We start from the raw sequence: 17,445 nt of genomic DNA, 5'->3' as shown, positions 1-17,445 counted from the left end.
ACATATCTCCAAGCCTGACACAAGAAACATGGCTCCGTAATGGAGATATCTGGTGTCAAAAACGCTAAGTGTGTGTACGGCGCAGTGTGTGTAGGCGGCGAAAACACATTAATCAAACCATATTTTTTGAAAGTGGAATTGCACATTTATTTTTTCCAAAAAAAACAAAAAAACAATTTTATTATGAATGACGTTTGGGGGAAGATTGGGATACCTTGGGGGTGTGGAGAGACGAGGAACGGCTGGAAGTTGAGGAAGGGGTTCTAGGAGAAGGGGCGACGAAAGTACTGGGGGAAGGGAGCTCAGGGATGGACATAGAGGCAGGTTGAGACACATTTGGAGGAGAAGGTGGATGGACAAAGTCTTTTTTTTTTTTTTTTTTCTTTGGCGCAGGAGTATCCTGCCTGGACCGACTTACACCGTGTGACCACCTTACATTGCTCGACCGCTTGGAGCTGGTGGACCGTGGTGTTGACATGTAAAAGATGGAATGTGGGTCACCCCTCTGATGCTCTGCGGTGGCGGTGCTCCTAGAAGTGGCAGTGGCGGTGCTCCTAGAAGGAGACAAAGTTGTGTCAGTGCTCCTAGAAGTGGCGGCGGTGGAGGTAATCTGAGAAGGAGACAAACTCAGATCGCTGCTCAAAGAAGTGGCGGTGATCCTAGGAGACAAAGTCGTGTCGGTGCTCCTAAAAGGAGGATACATATCAATGCTCAGAGCAGGAGAAGTGTTGGCTGGACTCCTAGGAGGAGAATTGGTGGCGGTGCTCCTTTGATGAGGAGTGGTAGCGGTGCTCCTTTGATAAGGAGTGGTGGCAGTGTTCCTTTGATGAGGAGTGGTGCTGGTGCTCCTTTGATGTGGAGTGGTGGCGGTGCTCCTATGATGAGGAGTGGTGGCGGTGCTCCTATGATGAGGAGTGGTGGTGGTGCTCCTTGAATGCTGCTGAGTGGTGGTGTCGGTGCTCCTAGACGGAGAAATGGTGGCGGTGCTCTGAACAGAAGAATAGGTGTCAGTGGCCCAAGCAGGTTCTGTGGTGGCAGTGCTCCAAGCAGTTGGTGCGGTGGCGGTGGAGGTGCTCCAGACAGGAGCAGCGCTTGCCATAGTGGTGGTGGCGGTGGAGTGTCCAGCAGCACTCGGACTTGGGGTGGTGTAGTGGTGTCCGGCTTGGCTTGGAATGCAGGTGGCCATGCAGTGGGATGCAGCAGAAGTCGGTAGTGAGGTGTAGCGAGTCAGTGGTGGCACTGTTGGAAATGACACCACTGACTGCTGCACATACCGATTCTGCTGCATAGCCTGCAAGTAAGCAGTGTTGCAGGCCTGTAACACACTCAGCTGTTGCTCAGGACTAAGGTGTTCCGCTATGCCCTGTTCAATTTTACTGAAAAAATGGAGCGCTGGTCTGTTGAGGTCGGCCTCCATACGGTCAAGGCGCTGGTCGACAGGGTGGAAGCAGTGTTCCTGTTAGGAATCTGTGTCCTGCCATACATATGCAGGGATCCAGATCCTCACATTTGTCTCCAGAGGCTAAGTCCTTTCAGCCAGCTTCTGAGCATGCTCGTGGTATGAGCTCCCATTGGAGTTCAGGAGTCAGGTGCTCCGGTCCTGCTCCTGATTCCATTGGTTCAGCTCAGGGCTCTGGAGATTTCTGGCGGGTCCTGTACGCTATAAAAAGTGCGCATGGCCGCTATGCCATGCGCTAGTATTTTCTATACTTGCTGCTGTGTGTTTGGTGATGGATGCTTGGTCTGGTGAATGACTCATTATGAAACCCCTTCCCTCTGATATTACATTTGTGTGAGTGATTGGGTACAGCCAGTATTGCGCTAGCGCCAGCGCGCTCAAGCATCACCTGTTGCAGCAGCCAGCGTCCTGCATTTGCGCCTGCAGTCATTTTGGTGTTCGCAGTTGCGACGCCGTGCACACGTCCTGCAACGGTAAGTCCACTCGGCTGTAGTGACACCTTTTAACTACTCCGATTATTGACTACCGCACGTGTGCTGCTGGGTCTCTGAGAAGGTTACTCAGACTCAGCGTTTTTGTGTTTATGTTAAATGTGCAGCTCTGTGAGTCCTAACAGTTTGCTTTTGTGCACTAGGTGCAGTTCAACCCTGTGCACACTACCGCTGTAGTGCTCTGCCTCCCTTAGCAGTGGTTTTGCCATCTGCCGCACGGTGGACCCCGAGCGGCAAAGGCACTTTAATTATTTTTTTTAGTGCCTTCCGCCACTCATAACAGTTCCATGTGGTTAAAACCGCGTTCCATCAGGGAAAAACAGCTTTCCACTCTGGCTGACAGCGCCATGAAGCTGGCATGAAAGGCCTCGCTCAAGTGCATGAACTCAGGCATGACAGGCCTGTCTAAGGCCCTCTGCTGCTGGCGGGTAGTGCCCGCATAACCAGTGGCAGAGACCTGGGACAGGGGAACACCTGATTGACCAGCTTCCTGGTCACCAGCTGTCTGTGTTCCTGACCTGCAAGATGCTTCCTGACTGTCGGATGGCTGGGACGGGTCCGAGGTCGTCTGATAAAGGACCGCTCCAGGTGCGGTGGAAATAAAGGAAATACATAGAGTAACTATCATGCATTTACAAGAAGCATCAGCTGTGGAATAGAAAAGGACAGGTTAAAAAAAACAAAATTATACTTACTTTCTGCTGGCAAGGACCGGTCTCAGGAATGCCAACTCGCGATAATAACGATATTTTCTTCTGGTCCTTGCCGCTGAACCACTGCGAACCTGTCCCTCAGCACGAACATCAGTGTTGAAGCGGTCCTTCATCAAGCGCCAACGTGTGCAGACTTTGTTCACTGTTGGAAAAACAAAGAAAAAACGTTATGCAATGCACTGATGCCAACACCATTATCAGCACACAAACCTGAGTGAACTTTCCAAACAGTCAATGCGGCATCTCAAAATAATTCTAGACAAAAAGCAGTCACTGTTGTTTCTGATGAATAAAATCAGATTCAATACAGCAGTCCAATGCACAAAGCAATCACTGATGATCCAGAGGGCACTGGTGAGTTTGATGCAAGAATATATCTTGCAACAAACACACACCTGTACCATCAGGAGCAAGAATAAAACCAGATTAAATACAGCAGTTCAATACACAAAGCAATCAATGAAAACCAAAAGCAAAACACAAAACAAATATCCTGGAATAAAAATGGCTTCTACATTATTTTGATCAAAATTATGTTAACTAAACACCCTTATTATTACTATTATTACTACCTTCATGCAATTTTTGCAATATATTTTTTTAATTTTTTTACTTTTTTATTCCAGGATATTTGTTTTGTGTTTTGCTTTTGGTTTTCTCTGCGTAAAGGTCATGTGTTCATATGCAATTACATTTTGCATGCACATTAATTTACTTTTTCTGCTCAGACCCAGTTTCACAAAGCAATCAATGTTGATCCAGAGGGCACTGGTGTGTTTGATGCAAGAATATATCTTGCAACAAACACACCTGTACCATCAGGAGCAATAATAAAACCAGATTCAATACAGCAGTCCAATACACAAAGCAATCACTGATGATCCAGAGGGCACTGGTGTGTTTGATGCAATAATACATCTTGCAACAAACACACCAGTACCAGCAAGAGTAAAACCAGATTCAATGCAGCAGTCCAATACACAAAGCAGTCACTGTTGATCCTGATGGTACAGGTGTGTTTCCTGCAAGATTATATCTTGCAACAAACACACCAGTACCTTCAAGAGCAATAATAAATCCAGATTCAATACAGCAGTACAATACACAAAATACACAAAGCAATCACTGTTGATCCAGAGGGCCCTGGTGTGTTTGAATGCAAGAATATATCTTGCAACAAACACACCAGTACCTTCAAGACCAAGAGTGAAAACAAAATCAAGACAGCAGTCCAATACATAAAGCAATCAATGTTGATCATGAGGACACTCGTGTGTCTCCTGCAAGCATATATCTTGCAACAAACACACCAGTACCTTCAAGACCAAGAGTGAAAACAGAATCAAGACAGCAGTCCAATACACAAAGCAATCACTGTTGATCCTGATGGTACAGGTGTGTTTCCTGCAAGATTATATCTTGCAACAAACACACGAGTACCTTCAAGAACAAGAGTGAAAACAGAATCAATACAGCAGTCCAATACACAAAGCAATCACTGTTGATCCAGAGGGCACTGGTGTGTTTGATGCAAGAATAAATCTTGCTACAAACACACCTGTACCCTCAGGACCAAGAGTCAATGCAGCATCTCACAGCAGCTTTATACTTACTGAACGCCTTTCTTGAAGTGGGAGAGGCGCTGTCCCAGCCATCCCATCATTGCTGCGGCCACCTCATTCAAGAGCTGCCGGGTCACCACTGTGTTTTTGTACTGCTGGTCACGGCTGTCCCACAATGGGATACGCTCCTCAACAAGGCGGATCAGGCGCTTGTTGTTGATGTACACGTCTTCTTCATCCCGTTGTGGAACCAAGAACAAACCAAAAAAATTATAATCTTTGAATTTTGGGAGAATGAAAAAGATAGAAGAAGAAGCAAGATAGAAGATGAAAAGAAAGACAGAAAAAAAACAACAAAGGAACATTGAAAGACTATATACTTACATTACGTCTCCTCGCCGCGACTTGGCTAGGCTGCTCCCGCTCAGGCAACTCCTGCTCTTCGCCTTCACTTGCTGGGTCCCATGTCTGTAAAGAAAAGAAAACTATTACACATTTCTAGATGCAGCAGCTATACTTACTCAAAGGCAGCAAGATCCTCACCTCACGATCTGCTTGGGCCAGTTTTTCCTGAGATGGCGAATAGACCGATTCAGAAGAAATGCTGAAATTTAAACAAAAAAAAACCATTAGTACATAACAAATTGTACAGGACACCCATACATTGTGTTGAAGAATACTCACATTTCGGCTGCTGAAGCTTGAATCCAAGGCTCTAGTCTGGTCTTCTATTCAAGGCTGTCTGTAGCTGCTCTTCTCTTGCTGTCTGTAGCTGCTCTTATCTTCAAGGCTGTAGTGGTGTGGCCCTGAAGACACCTTCTTTTATCTACACTCCTCCCAAACAATGTTGCTTGTTTAGGGGGAGGTTTAAACAAGTGTCTAGACATTGTTTACTAAAATCGCGTGTGCGCAAAAAGTGCTGACGTGCACACATCCAAGCGCACGCCAGCGACCCCATAGACTGTAATGCTATTTTTTTTGTGCATACCGTGCACACACGCGTGCAATTTTTTAACGATGTTGGGCGGAACAAAAAATGCAACATGTAGCGTATGGCGCGTATGGACGCACACCTGGAAAATGTGCAGCGCATGCAAACGCTGATGAATGCATGCAATTGCTAAACACTGCGCACGCCATGTTAGAGATAGAGGAACATTGAGAGTGCGCCTAATGGCGCACGATGCTCTGCGTGATAAAACGCTAGTGTGAAACCAGCCTTAGAGTGCCAATAATAAATGTGCACTTACTCATAATTTCAGATATCTAGAAGTTTACATAAATCTGTGAGTTCGAAAAATTGATTCTCACTGAACAACTTTACTGAAATAAAAAGTCTGTAAGAAGCCGAAACCATGGACCAGCAGCGTGAGGTTGTCTTCTACAGTATATGTACGAGTGTATGACAGATCTCTCCATAGGGTTAGGTGGGTGCGTTTTTCATGCTTGGACTGCTATATTGATAAACATCTTGCATGCCCAATAAAACATGCAAAAATTGGTTTATTTACAGATTTTTCTTAGCATAACAGACAGTGGAGAAATGTTTTTCAGTCATTAGACTTTCATCAGTATGCCAGAAAAGAAGTTATTGTGAAGTTGCGGTGCAAAACTAGATAAGACAATAGTTGGAAATAATGTTTCACCACATAGAATTCTACATTGGAAAGTCTATGAATAAACTGGTTCAACTAGTCCAGAGATCCATGAGTTACTTTGAAACGCGCCGCTATGCAACCTGTCCATAGTCATTACATGGGTGAGGCAAAGGTTTGGGTTTTGTCAGGTCAAGCACTGATTTTCCATCAACTCCAATAATGAAGCATGTTCTTATAGCTGAAGAAGACAAGTTGGAGCCCTGTTGATTCATGTGGCATGTTGCCTTTCTCTTTGCTAGCTGATGTATAAACTCTATTACACCATTGTAAGCTGCTAATAGTAAACTCATTTGTGTTTCTTTACCTGTGTCTTTGCAGGGAAAGCTTGACCACAAGGGCATTAACTTCCCAGCCCTCCATGCCTACTGACTGTGATGGAAGAACTTGATAGTAATGTGAGGTAAAGCTTTACTAGTTATATTTTAATTAATTTGATGTTTATTCAAAGACTAGCCATTGTTTTAATTTTTTTGTTCATTAATCAATAGTATACAAAAATAAAAACTGTGTAATATACTTTATTAGCGAAATCCACTCTTTTCTTTTCTTTGACTCATTAATTATTCTCAATTCACAGGTAAAATCTGTCTTCAGTGAATCCATATTTTCCCGTTATTAAGATAGGAGATGGTTAGTTTTCCATAGAACTTTAAGAGCAACAATTGGAGATTCTGGAGAACTTGCACTAAAATGTCCATGTCTGTCTGTAAGGCCGGGATCACACATGCGAGGAATACAGCCAAGTCTCGCATGTTAATACTCGGCACTGCCGCCGGCACTCAGGAGCGGAGCGTGAGGCTCCATGTCTTGCTATGCTCCACTCCTGAGTGCCGCCGTCACTTGGATCGGAGCATGCAGCCGCATAGTAATACATGGAGTCGCACGCTCCGCTCTTGAGTGCCGGCGACAGTGCCGCGTATTAACATTCAAGACTTGGCGGTACTCCTCGCATGTGTGATCCCGGCCTTACTTCTCCCTTCTCCCCTGTGCGTAAAATTCTAAAATCACCAACTGCCATCTCCTAGCTCAGTGATGGGAAAATCAGTCTTCACAGAATACACATTTTATAGATTACTGTATATCCACAAATTAAGATCACTCCAGGGGGGAGAAAGAAGCAGATTTCTCCAATAAGACATATTACATAGTTGTTTATTTTAATGTGTACTGTTGTTTTATGAAATAAAAGTTAAAATGATGGTTACTGTACACTAGGTGATGATTGGCAAATTAGTGTTTGTAACACTCCTTCCTGGTGCAAACTTTCCAGCAAACCAATGAGCAAAATGCTTAATTAATCATTAACATTGGCAGCACATCAACTGCGTAAAAAGGATTTGCGAATTAACAATCATGTAATTCCCATTGGCCTGCATAGACACATCAGTAAAAGAGCACTTAAATTATATATAATTGATCAGGGCTTGTTAATGGGCAGAAACAGGCCTATTCAAATGGACCATAAGTGATAATATTTGAAGAACTGGTTATCTATGGAATTGTTGATCACCATTGTTTGCTACCATCGTTACTATCTTTATATGCTGAAATTTGTTATATTGTAGTACCTCCACTTTTGAGTATTAGAAAGGAGGAAACACAGGTAATGGTTGGCTGCATTACACCACAGATCTTCTATATATGCCAACTTTTTATTAGTAATGTCTGTATTATTAGATACTATTTTTGGAAGTCAGCATGTAAAAATAAATCACACTTCTCCAAACCTACAAGTCTACATCCTTTAGTGATTGGTGCTGAGATCAAAAACCATTAGTGGTTGTTTTGAAGTCCAGCATTTTTTTATTTCTTAGTACATTTCTAGCAAATAAGATAGAACATTAATCTGATTAGGATATGGTGAATTTTATTGTACGACATTTGCTACTTGTAGTTATGCATGATAATATCCTCCTTAAAGGCGTTGTCTGGAGAGGACAAGTTATAGCCTATCTCAAGGATAGGTGATAACTTATTGATTGCGGGGTCCAACCACTGGGACAAAATTGGCAAAATAGGGCACTTGCTCGCCACTTCATTTCCACTCATTCCCTTTTGGGTTACCAAGCATTGCGTTCAGCTTTTTCCTCAGCCCTACAGGGAATGAATGGAGTGGCATGGTATCTGACATGCCACTCCATTTTGTAACAGGGATGAAAGTGTCCTGTCCGGGATAATAACTCACCACTCTGGTGATTGGTGCGTGTCCCAGTGGTCGAACCCACACACATCAATAAATTATCACCTATACTTTGGATAAATTGTAACTTGTTTTCACTGGACAACTGCTTTCATTTTACAACATTTCTCAAAAGTAAGTACATCCCTCACATTTTTGTAAATATTTTATTATATCTTTTCCTAGGACAACACAGACAATCTGATACTTTGTTACAATGTCAAGTAGTCAGTGTACAGCTTGTATAACAGTGTGGCATCTTACTAAGTCCAGATTTATACTGCGTTATGGCAGTCCGTTTAACGGATTGCGTTACACCACGGCATAGCGCGATGTAATGCAATCCTTTAACGCTGCCATTTACTCCCGTTAACGAGTGCATCACTAACTCGCTGCCATTTACTCCCATGAACGAGCGCATCACTAACGCATGCCATAATCGGCATGCGCTAGCAATGTGCCGTCATTCTGTGACGTCTGAGGGTCCGTCACTGCTAGCGCAGATGAAGCATCTGCACTAGCGGTATAGCATAACGCGATCGCGTTATGCTATAGCGTTAACAGAGTCCATCAATGCTATGCGTTGAATGGACTGCATGAACACAGTATGAACCTGGCCTAACTCAACACACAGCCATTAATGTCTAAACCGCTGCCAACAAAAGTGAGTAAACCCCTAAGTCAAAATGGCCAAATTGTGCCCAGCTAGATATTTTCCCTCCCCAGTGCCATATGACTAATTAGTGCTACAAGGTCTCAGGTGTGAATAGGGAGCATGGTTGTAAATTTGGTGTTATCGCTCTCATTTTCTCATATTGGTCACTGGAAGTTTAACGTGGCTCTCTGAGGATGTGAAAAAAAAGAATTGTTGCTTTAAATAAAGCTCGCCTAGGCTATAAGAAGATTGCCTACACCCTGAAATTGAGCTGCAGCACTGTGGCCAAGACCATACAGTGGTTTAACAAGACAGGATCCACTCAGAACTGTCCTCGCCATGGTCAACCAAAGAAGCTGAGTGTACATGCTCAGTTACATATCTAGAGGTAGTCTTTTTAAAATAGATGTATGAGTGCGGCCAGTATTGCTGTAGAGGTTAAAGGGATAAGGGATCAGCCTGTCAGTGCTCACACCATACACCCCATACTGCATCAAATTGGTCTGCATGGTTGTCATCCTACAAGAGTGCAAGGTCTCTAACACTCATCAGCTGCACAAAGTCATCATGGAGGAATGGAAGAGAATTCCAGTGGCAACTTGTGAAGCTCTAGTGATCTCCATGCCCAAGAGAGTGAAGCAGTGCTTGAAAATAATGGTGGCCACTCAAAATATTTGCACTTTGGGCATAATTTGGCCATTTTTACACCAAATTTACTTTTGTGACGCTAGTCACTACACACAGACAGATCATGAGGCAGAGGAGTCAGATGTTCCGGAGTCAGTAACAAGAGAGCACATAGAAAACCAAGGGAAAAGAAAAAGGTGTAAGTCAAGTCACGGTCTGGAGTCAAAAGGCCAGGAGATAGCAGATCAAAGCAAAAAGACAAGACAAATGGATTGTCAGAACATGGTCCAAGGGTCAGGCAGCGGAAGATCAGATCTCAGAACACCATAATCAGTCAAACACGCACCTGGAAACACAAACTGCATCTGGCATGGATCAGAGTCAAAGAGCTCCATTAAATAGCTTAGGCAATCTCCAGAACAGAGAACACCTGGAGAATTCCCGCACCAACCAGTCCCAGATTGGAAAGCCAGAGCAGCCACCTCCATATAAAATATAGAAAAAAGTGTTGAAGGAGCTGAAGAGCAAAATAAAAGTGCAAATAGGGTCTTATCAAGTTTAAAATTAAGAAGTTAATAAAGGTTATGCTAACCTGGTAAGGTTGTGTTTTCACACAACAATGTCAAAGCATAAAATTACAGCTGCTGCAAGTACACAGGTTCTCTGACCGGTACAAAATGTTTATAGGGGAATAAGCATGGATATGCCATGCTGCTGGTAGGTAGAATGTAGATCCAGGATACAACCACATAAAAAAAATTGTGGTAATATCCTGAGGATGAAGTTTGAAATCTTCGAAACGCATCGACTAATAAAAAACGCAAAATCATTCTTGTGCATCCTGGATATACATTCTACCTACCAACAGCATGGAACATCCACATTTTTTCCCCTATATACATATCTTCAGTGTTGTCCCATGAAAAGATATAATAAAATATTTACAAGAATGTGAGGGTTGTACTCACTTTTCTGATATACTGCACTTACCTCAACAAAACTTGCCACTTTGTGCTTTTCTTTTACCTTCTGGCAAAATGGTATTTTATTAACACCTTGAATAATGACAGCAGTATTAAATCCCCTAAAAGATACCATATTTCTTTCAGTACAGTCGCCAATATAAATGGCTGCTCACTTTCAGATCATCTTAAATTCTGAATCTATACATGACAATCTGCAGTGTTCGTGAAATAATTGTCTCTGACTTTCCTGTATATTTCTCCGGGCTGTTTATATGGCAAGGACAGAGCTGTTTATTTTTTGTCCAATATTCCTGTGACAAATTGTACCCAGGAGGCCATAAGATATGTGTTATGTATCAGGACAACAACTGTGTGCATAAATGTATATTGTATTAATGTTTATAGATTGAACATAAGCCCTGAAATTATTACAGCAGCGCATCACAGGTAGCAAATTAAACGTCATTGGGGTGAGAAGAAAAACTTGGGTGTCCTTTAAAAAGCCGAGGGATGTTTTTTATAACCTGATCATCCATTTATTACAATAAAAATAATACTTAAAACTCATATAGGTGCAAATAACCAAGGTTAATTTTATTAGAATATTAGAATATTTATTCTATATTTATTCATGGCATTTTGTTTATGCAAAAATTTTTTCGATCTGGTGCAGATAGACAAATCTAACAAGCGAGCGCCAGAAAGTTGAAAAAATTGCTTCTCACCTGGCAGTCGACAGAACCACATAATGGTTTGTGGCAGAATATTTTCCACTTTAACATTAACTATTTCCAATTAAGCCAGTTGTAGCACCAGTCAGTCACTAATAGGATACTTATAGTAGATTCAGACATAGTGAGGTCCCATTTTCAATTTTTTATAGGTTACATAGTTACATATAGGTCATGTCATGCTGGACAAGACGTATAGAGCTGAAAAATTCAGTGTGAACTAGGTATTCAATGATATAGGACATTGTGTCAGAAACCCGTATGTAATTTCACAATACGCTTTTAGTGGATCTTCAATGAAGATGTTATTTTAAGGACCGCTTTGCTGGATTTCTAAATTTTTCCTACTTGTGAACACTTGTCATGCAGCAAATCTTTATCTGTCCATCAGGGAGCCTTGTTGCTCGGTCGCGGATGACCTTTTCTGTTCACCTAGTTACAGACATCAGTCCGGCCTTTGCTGCACTCCTATGTCCCTTCTTCCTACAGCAATCGTTTTCCTGGTTGCTAGGAGAAACGTTCTGCTGTGGTAATCCTAGTCCTTTACCTGCATACCTAAGGCTAAGTTCACATTAGCATTCGGGGTCTTTGCTGAGGGCTGCGTACTTCTTCCTCCATTAAGCTCCTCCTACTTCTGCATGATCTGGAACAACCTAGTAAGCATGGCTGTTTTGCTGATGTTAGGCTAAGTTCACATTAGCGTTTGGGGGCTTTGCGGAGGGCTGCGTACTTCCTCCATTAAGCTCCTCCTACTTCTGCATATTTCTGCATGTGGCCTGTGTACCTATCTTTAACATTGGGTACACAAGACATGCGGATGTATGCAGATGCGTCGTTTTGACGCACCCGCTGCCCGCACAAAACACAACTTGTTGCATTCCCATGTGGTCGGCGGGCGCATCAAAGCAACGCATCTGCATTCATCCACATACATCTGCAAGTCCTGCATACCCAATGTTAAAGATAGGTACGCAGTTCGCATGCAGAAATATGCAGAAGTAGGAGGAGCTTAACGGAGGAAGTACGCAGCCCTCCGCAAAGCCCCGCTAATGTGAACTTAGCCTAATATCAGCAAAACAGCCATGCTTACTAGGTTGTTCCAGATCAGGACTGAGGTCCCTGACACTTTTCCCCCTACCCCTTCTTGTAACTGTCTCCCAGCTACATACTTCTCTGTCCTGATCTTTCCCACCACCACATCACTGACCCCAGCCAGCGCATGCTCAGCGAGCTCTAAACTCCTCTCTAGGTCTGCAATGGTTGCAAGCTGCCCCTTTAGATCCCTTACTAAGGCTTCCAAATATGAAACATGGTGACATCGAGAGCAGATATATTCACCCCAAACAGCTGTTCAAGGCATGCATACATGTCACAAGATGCACAGGTATGAATAAAATAGTGACTAATTAAGATGGCCAAAACAGGTAAATGCTTGCAAAACCAAATAAACTAACGGTGTTTTTCTACAATGCAAAAAATGACTTTAAATAATAGCCTAGAGAAAAAAATAAGTAAAAAGTGAACAAACAAAAATATTTGCATATGTGTGGCGCCCCTGCGGGTCCAGTAGCCACAGAGGTACTGCACCTCATCCAGAGGTGTGGTATCTGGAAACCCAACCAGACTCCAACACTCACATCCCGCACACACGAGCATAGCGGCGCATCCTTTGTGGTCCCTGCTTGGAGCACGAAGAGTGTTGGGAGGTGGGCGGAGCTTAGGAAAAGAGCGGGAGATTTGTAGGCAGTTGGAGAGTTCCCTCAGAGGGAGGGGAAGTGACAAGATGTGTCTGGCGCAGCTCCTGTCAGGAGGGCTGCTGGACAGATTGTTTTCTAAGAAAGGCTCCCTGAAGGAAAGAGTGGTTCTTCTAGAGGCACGGGTGGAGAGTGCTCCCCGTGGGGCTCGTCTCTCGCTGACAGCCATCAGGTGGGGGAAGAATCCAGGTCGTAGGAGGGTCTCAGCCCCTAGCCTAGTGGAGTGGACATTGTGACTTAACTATCAAGCTGACAGCTGTGGTTACTTTATAGGCCATAGCGAATTTACACTCAATAGTGAGAAGCTGAAAGGAAGGAAGGAGTAAAATCAGCATAGTGTGAGGAGACGGCCAAGAAAGGTACAAACTGACAGGGAGTGCTGGAGGGGTGTACTTCATTTTGCCTGAAAGTTGACTGGATCCCTTTGCCTGGAGGACTCAGCACCGAAGTGGGCATCTGTGTGCACCAGACTGTGAATAAAGCCCCTTGGAATTGCATTCAACTGAGTCCTTTGTCTCCTTTCTGCACCTAGCACCCAGCACGGCTGCATCCTCCCCTCCACCTGACATCATCGCACCTAAAAACAACTCTCAACGACCATGGGACTATTGCTCTACCTGTGGAGAGCCATTTTCACCTCAGCTGTGACAGACCAACAGTCTCAGGGGAACAACATAGCAGCGCTGGTTGCCTCTGATCAGAATACCACAGGTGGCTTCACGTATTCATATATAAACTTTATTCTCATTTTATTACACTCCAACATTTTTCATTGACCGCCTGGGGCCATGGACCGGGTCACAGCCACTGTGACATCCCCCACTGAAGTTAACAGGCCCAGTACCGAGTATCCCACGGCCCCTGGGGCATGTCATATGCACTAATTGCAGGTTGGTATCCAAAACTCATGCACCATTTATAAGTTCTGCTCAGTGGCATCTCCCTCTAGGCCCCAAAACAGTGAAATATCCAAAACTCCCGAATCATCAGAGGAAAATCCTTAAAAAGTTTGATCTTTTTACCATGATATTATAAAATCACAGCAATAAGAAGAGAAGACTAGGTTTCGGCCATAACTGGCCTTCTCAAGCTTCATAGCTGTACTTTGTGGCCTGAAAAAGGCCAGCTATGGCCTTGCCTTCCTATTGTTGTGATATTATATTACTATAAAATAAATAACTAGTTTTTTGTGTATTATCCTCTGGTGCTTCAGGATTCTTGGGTATTCTACATGCAGGATAGTAATTGAAGGGAACTGGTCATCAGGATCTTGCTAAATAAACTACAGGCATTGTCAGGTTGGAGTGGTTATACTGATTATATTTTATGGGGTGAAGAAAATGCATCTTGTGGTTGTTGCGTAATCAGTATTAGAAGTTTTCAGTTAATGATTTGCCCATGCTCTGAGGCGGATCTGCAGGTAGAGACTTATCTTCCTGCTCTAGGCCAGGGAAACCAAGAACACACCTGCCCACAGGCCGCCCTAAAGCACAAACAGTCTGTCTCTCACATAATCCTATTCCGTTGCTCACTTGGTGGTCCTTGATCTCTGCTTACTGGTCCAATCCTCAACAACACACCAGAAATAAGTGACTGAAATGCTGGCTGAGGGAGAAAACTGCAGAATATGACTTGCTGTGAGCACGTTTCTTGTCATTGCTACTGTGTCGTGGATGGTACCAGGAAGCAGAGACAAGTAAGGACCAGATTCATACTGTATTGGCAGCTGTTGAAATCAAGGAGGGTTAGCATTTCTTATATTATTTGAAATAGTCTGAGGCATTTAAAAATAAATTCTTGAGCACTCCTTTAAGTGAGCAGAAAATTTTCTTTACATAAGAAAAGTACACTGCAATCAACACACTAACTGGAAATGACATAATATTACCCTATGGGTACAATAAAAAGATATTTAACCCCTTTCTGACCTTTGACGTACTATTCCGTCCATGTGACCTGGGACTTATTTCCCATGGACGGAATAGTATGTCACACGCGATCAGCCATGCTCACGGGAGGAACGCGGCTGATAGTGGCCGGGTGTCAGCTGATTATCACAGCTGACACCCGGCACATCATGGACCGCTCCCGACACTTTAACCTCCGTCACACTGTGATCAAACATGATCGCAGCGTTCCGGTCGCATAGAGAAACATCGCGCAGGGAGGGTGCTCCCTGCGTGCTTCCCTGAGACCCTCAGAACAATGAGATGTGATTGTGTTGTTTCAAGGGCCTCCTCTCAGCAGGCCCCCGGATCCAAGATGGCTGCGGGGTCCTTCCGTGTCTTGCAGGGAGGTGGCTTGTCACTGCCCGCTGAGAGCAAGCACTGGCAAGCCTCCTGCACTGCCTGTCAGATTGCTGATCTGACACAGTACTGTGCAAAGTGTCAGATCAGTGATCTGACACTATATAGTGATGTCCCACCCTGGGACAAAGTAAAAAGTAAAAAAAAAAAATAACATGTGTAAAAATATTTTTTAAAAATTCCTAAATAATGAAAAATAAATAAATATTATTCCAAAACATACATTTCTTTATGTAAAAAAACACAATAAAAGTACACATATTTAGTATCGCCGCATACCTAACGACACGCCCTATAAAAGTGTCCCACTAGTTACCCCTTTAGTAAACCCCTTCAAAAAAAAAAACAAGGCAAAAAAACAATGCTTTATTATCATACCGCTGAACAAAAAGTGGAATAACATGCAATCAAAAAGACGGATATAAATAAACATGGTACCACTGAAAACGTCATCTTGTCCCACTGAAAATGAGCTGCCTCATCAGCAAAAAATAAAAAAGTTATAGCTCGCAGAATAAAGCGATAAAGGGGTATCAGCATACTCAGGACACACTGCACAGTAACTCTTATGGTCCAATTTCTTCTGTTACCCTTGGAAAAATTAAAATTAGGGGCAAAAATAACATTTTTATGGAAAAAAATATGATTTTTTATTTTTATGGCTCTACATTATAAGCTTCTGTAAAGCATTTTGGGGTTCAAAGTTTTCACCACACATCTAAATAAGTTTCTTTGGAGGTCTAGTTTCCAAAATGTGGTCACTTGTCGGGGTTTCCACTGTTTAGGCACATCAGGTGCTCTCCAAATGCGACATGATGCACGCAAACCATTCCATCAAAGTCTGCAATCCAAAACGTCACAACTTACCTTCCTAGCCCTGAAGTGTGCCCATGCAGTAGTTTTATCCCACATATAGAGTATCAGAATACTCAGGACAAATTGCACAATAACTGTTAGGGTCCAGTTTCTCCTGTTACTCTTGAGAAAATAAAAAATTGGGGACTAAAAGATCATGTTTGTGGAAAAAATATGAGTTTTTATTTTCACACTTGGGCGTTATAAACTTTAGTGAAACATCTGGGGGTTCAAAGTTCTCACCACACATCTAAACAAGTTCCTTGGGGGTCTAGTTTCCAAAATGGGGTTACTTGTGGGGGGTTTCCACTGTTCAGGTACATCAGGGGCTCTCCAAACATGACATGGCGTCCGATCTCAATTCCAGCCAATTTTGCGTTGAAAAAGTCAAACGGCACTCCTTCCCTTCCGAGCTCTGCCATGCGCCCAAACAGTGGCTTACCCCCACATAAGGGGTATCAGCGTACTCAGGACAAATTCACATTAACTTTTTGGGTCTTATTACCCTTGGAAAAATAAAAATTGGGGGTGAAAAGATCATTTTTGTGGAAAAAATGATTTTTTTAATTTTACGGCTGTACATTATAAACTTCTGTGAAGACCTTAGGGGTTCAAAGTTCTCACCACACATCTAGATATGTTCCTTTGGGGGTCTAGTTTCCAAAATGGGGTCACTTGTGGCGGATTTCCACTGTTTAGGCACATCAGGGTCTCTCCAAATGCGACATAGCGTCCATTCTCTATTCCAGCCAATTTTGCGTTGAAAAAGTCAAATGGTGCTCCTTCCCTTCTGAGCTCTGCCATGCGCCCAAACAGTGGTTTACCCCCACATATGGGGTATCAGCGTATTCAGAACAAATTGTACAACAACTTTTGTGGTCCAATTTCTCCTGTTACCCTTGGTAAAATAAAACAATTTGGATCTGAAGTACATTTTTTGTGAAAAAATGTTCAATTTTTTTAAACATTCAAAAAATCCTGTGAAGCACCTGAAGGGTTCATAAACATCTTGTATGTGGTTTTGAGCACCTTGAGGGGTGCAGTTTTTAGAATGGTGTCACTTCTGGGTATTTTCTTTCACATAGACTCCTCAAAGTGACTTCAAATTTGATGTGGTCCCTAAAAAAATGGTGTTGTAAAAATGAGAAATCACTGGTCAAATTTAACCCTTATAACTTCCTAACAAAAAAAAATTTGTTTACAAAATTGTGCTGATGTAAATTAAACATGTGGGAAATGTTAATTATTAAGTATTTTGTGTGACATATCTCTGTGATTTAAAAGTATGAAAATTCAAAGTTGGAAGATTGCGAAACTTTCAAAATTTTTGGCAAATTTCCATTTTTTTTTTCACAAATAAACACAAGTCATATCAATGAAATTTTATTACTATCATGAAGTACAATATGTCATGAGAAAACAATGTCAGAATCACCGGGATCCATGGAAGTGTTCCAGAGTTATTACCTCATAAGTGACAGTGGTCAGAA

At 42.8% G+C, this 17,445-nt stretch overlaps 1 protein-coding gene across 1 annotated transcript in view; it reads left to right on the top strand.

Moving 5' to 3' along the window:
* The first annotated feature begins 6,200 nt into the window (after positions 1 to 6,200).
* Positions 6,201 to 17,445, top strand: part of HTR4 (5-hydroxytryptamine receptor 4) — a 303,659-nt gene continuing 292,414 nt past the window's right edge. The window contains exon 1 of the mRNA XM_073575181.1: positions 6,201 to 6,283. Within this exon, the coding sequence (XP_073431282.1) occupies positions 6,258 to 6,283 (26 nt within the window). The 5' untranslated portion in view covers positions 6,201 to 6,257. The remainder of the gene's footprint in view (positions 6,284 to 17,445) is intronic.

The sequence above is a fragment of the Dendrobates tinctorius genome, unplaced genomic scaffold (assembly GCF_039654945.1).
Source record: "Dendrobates tinctorius isolate UK_male_01 unplaced genomic scaffold, ASM3965494v1 ptg000043l, whole genome shotgun sequence".
Taxonomy (NCBI): domain Eukaryota; kingdom Metazoa; phylum Chordata; class Amphibia; order Anura; family Dendrobatidae; genus Dendrobates; species Dendrobates tinctorius.
This window is presented reverse-complemented; position numbering and strand designations above follow the sequence as displayed.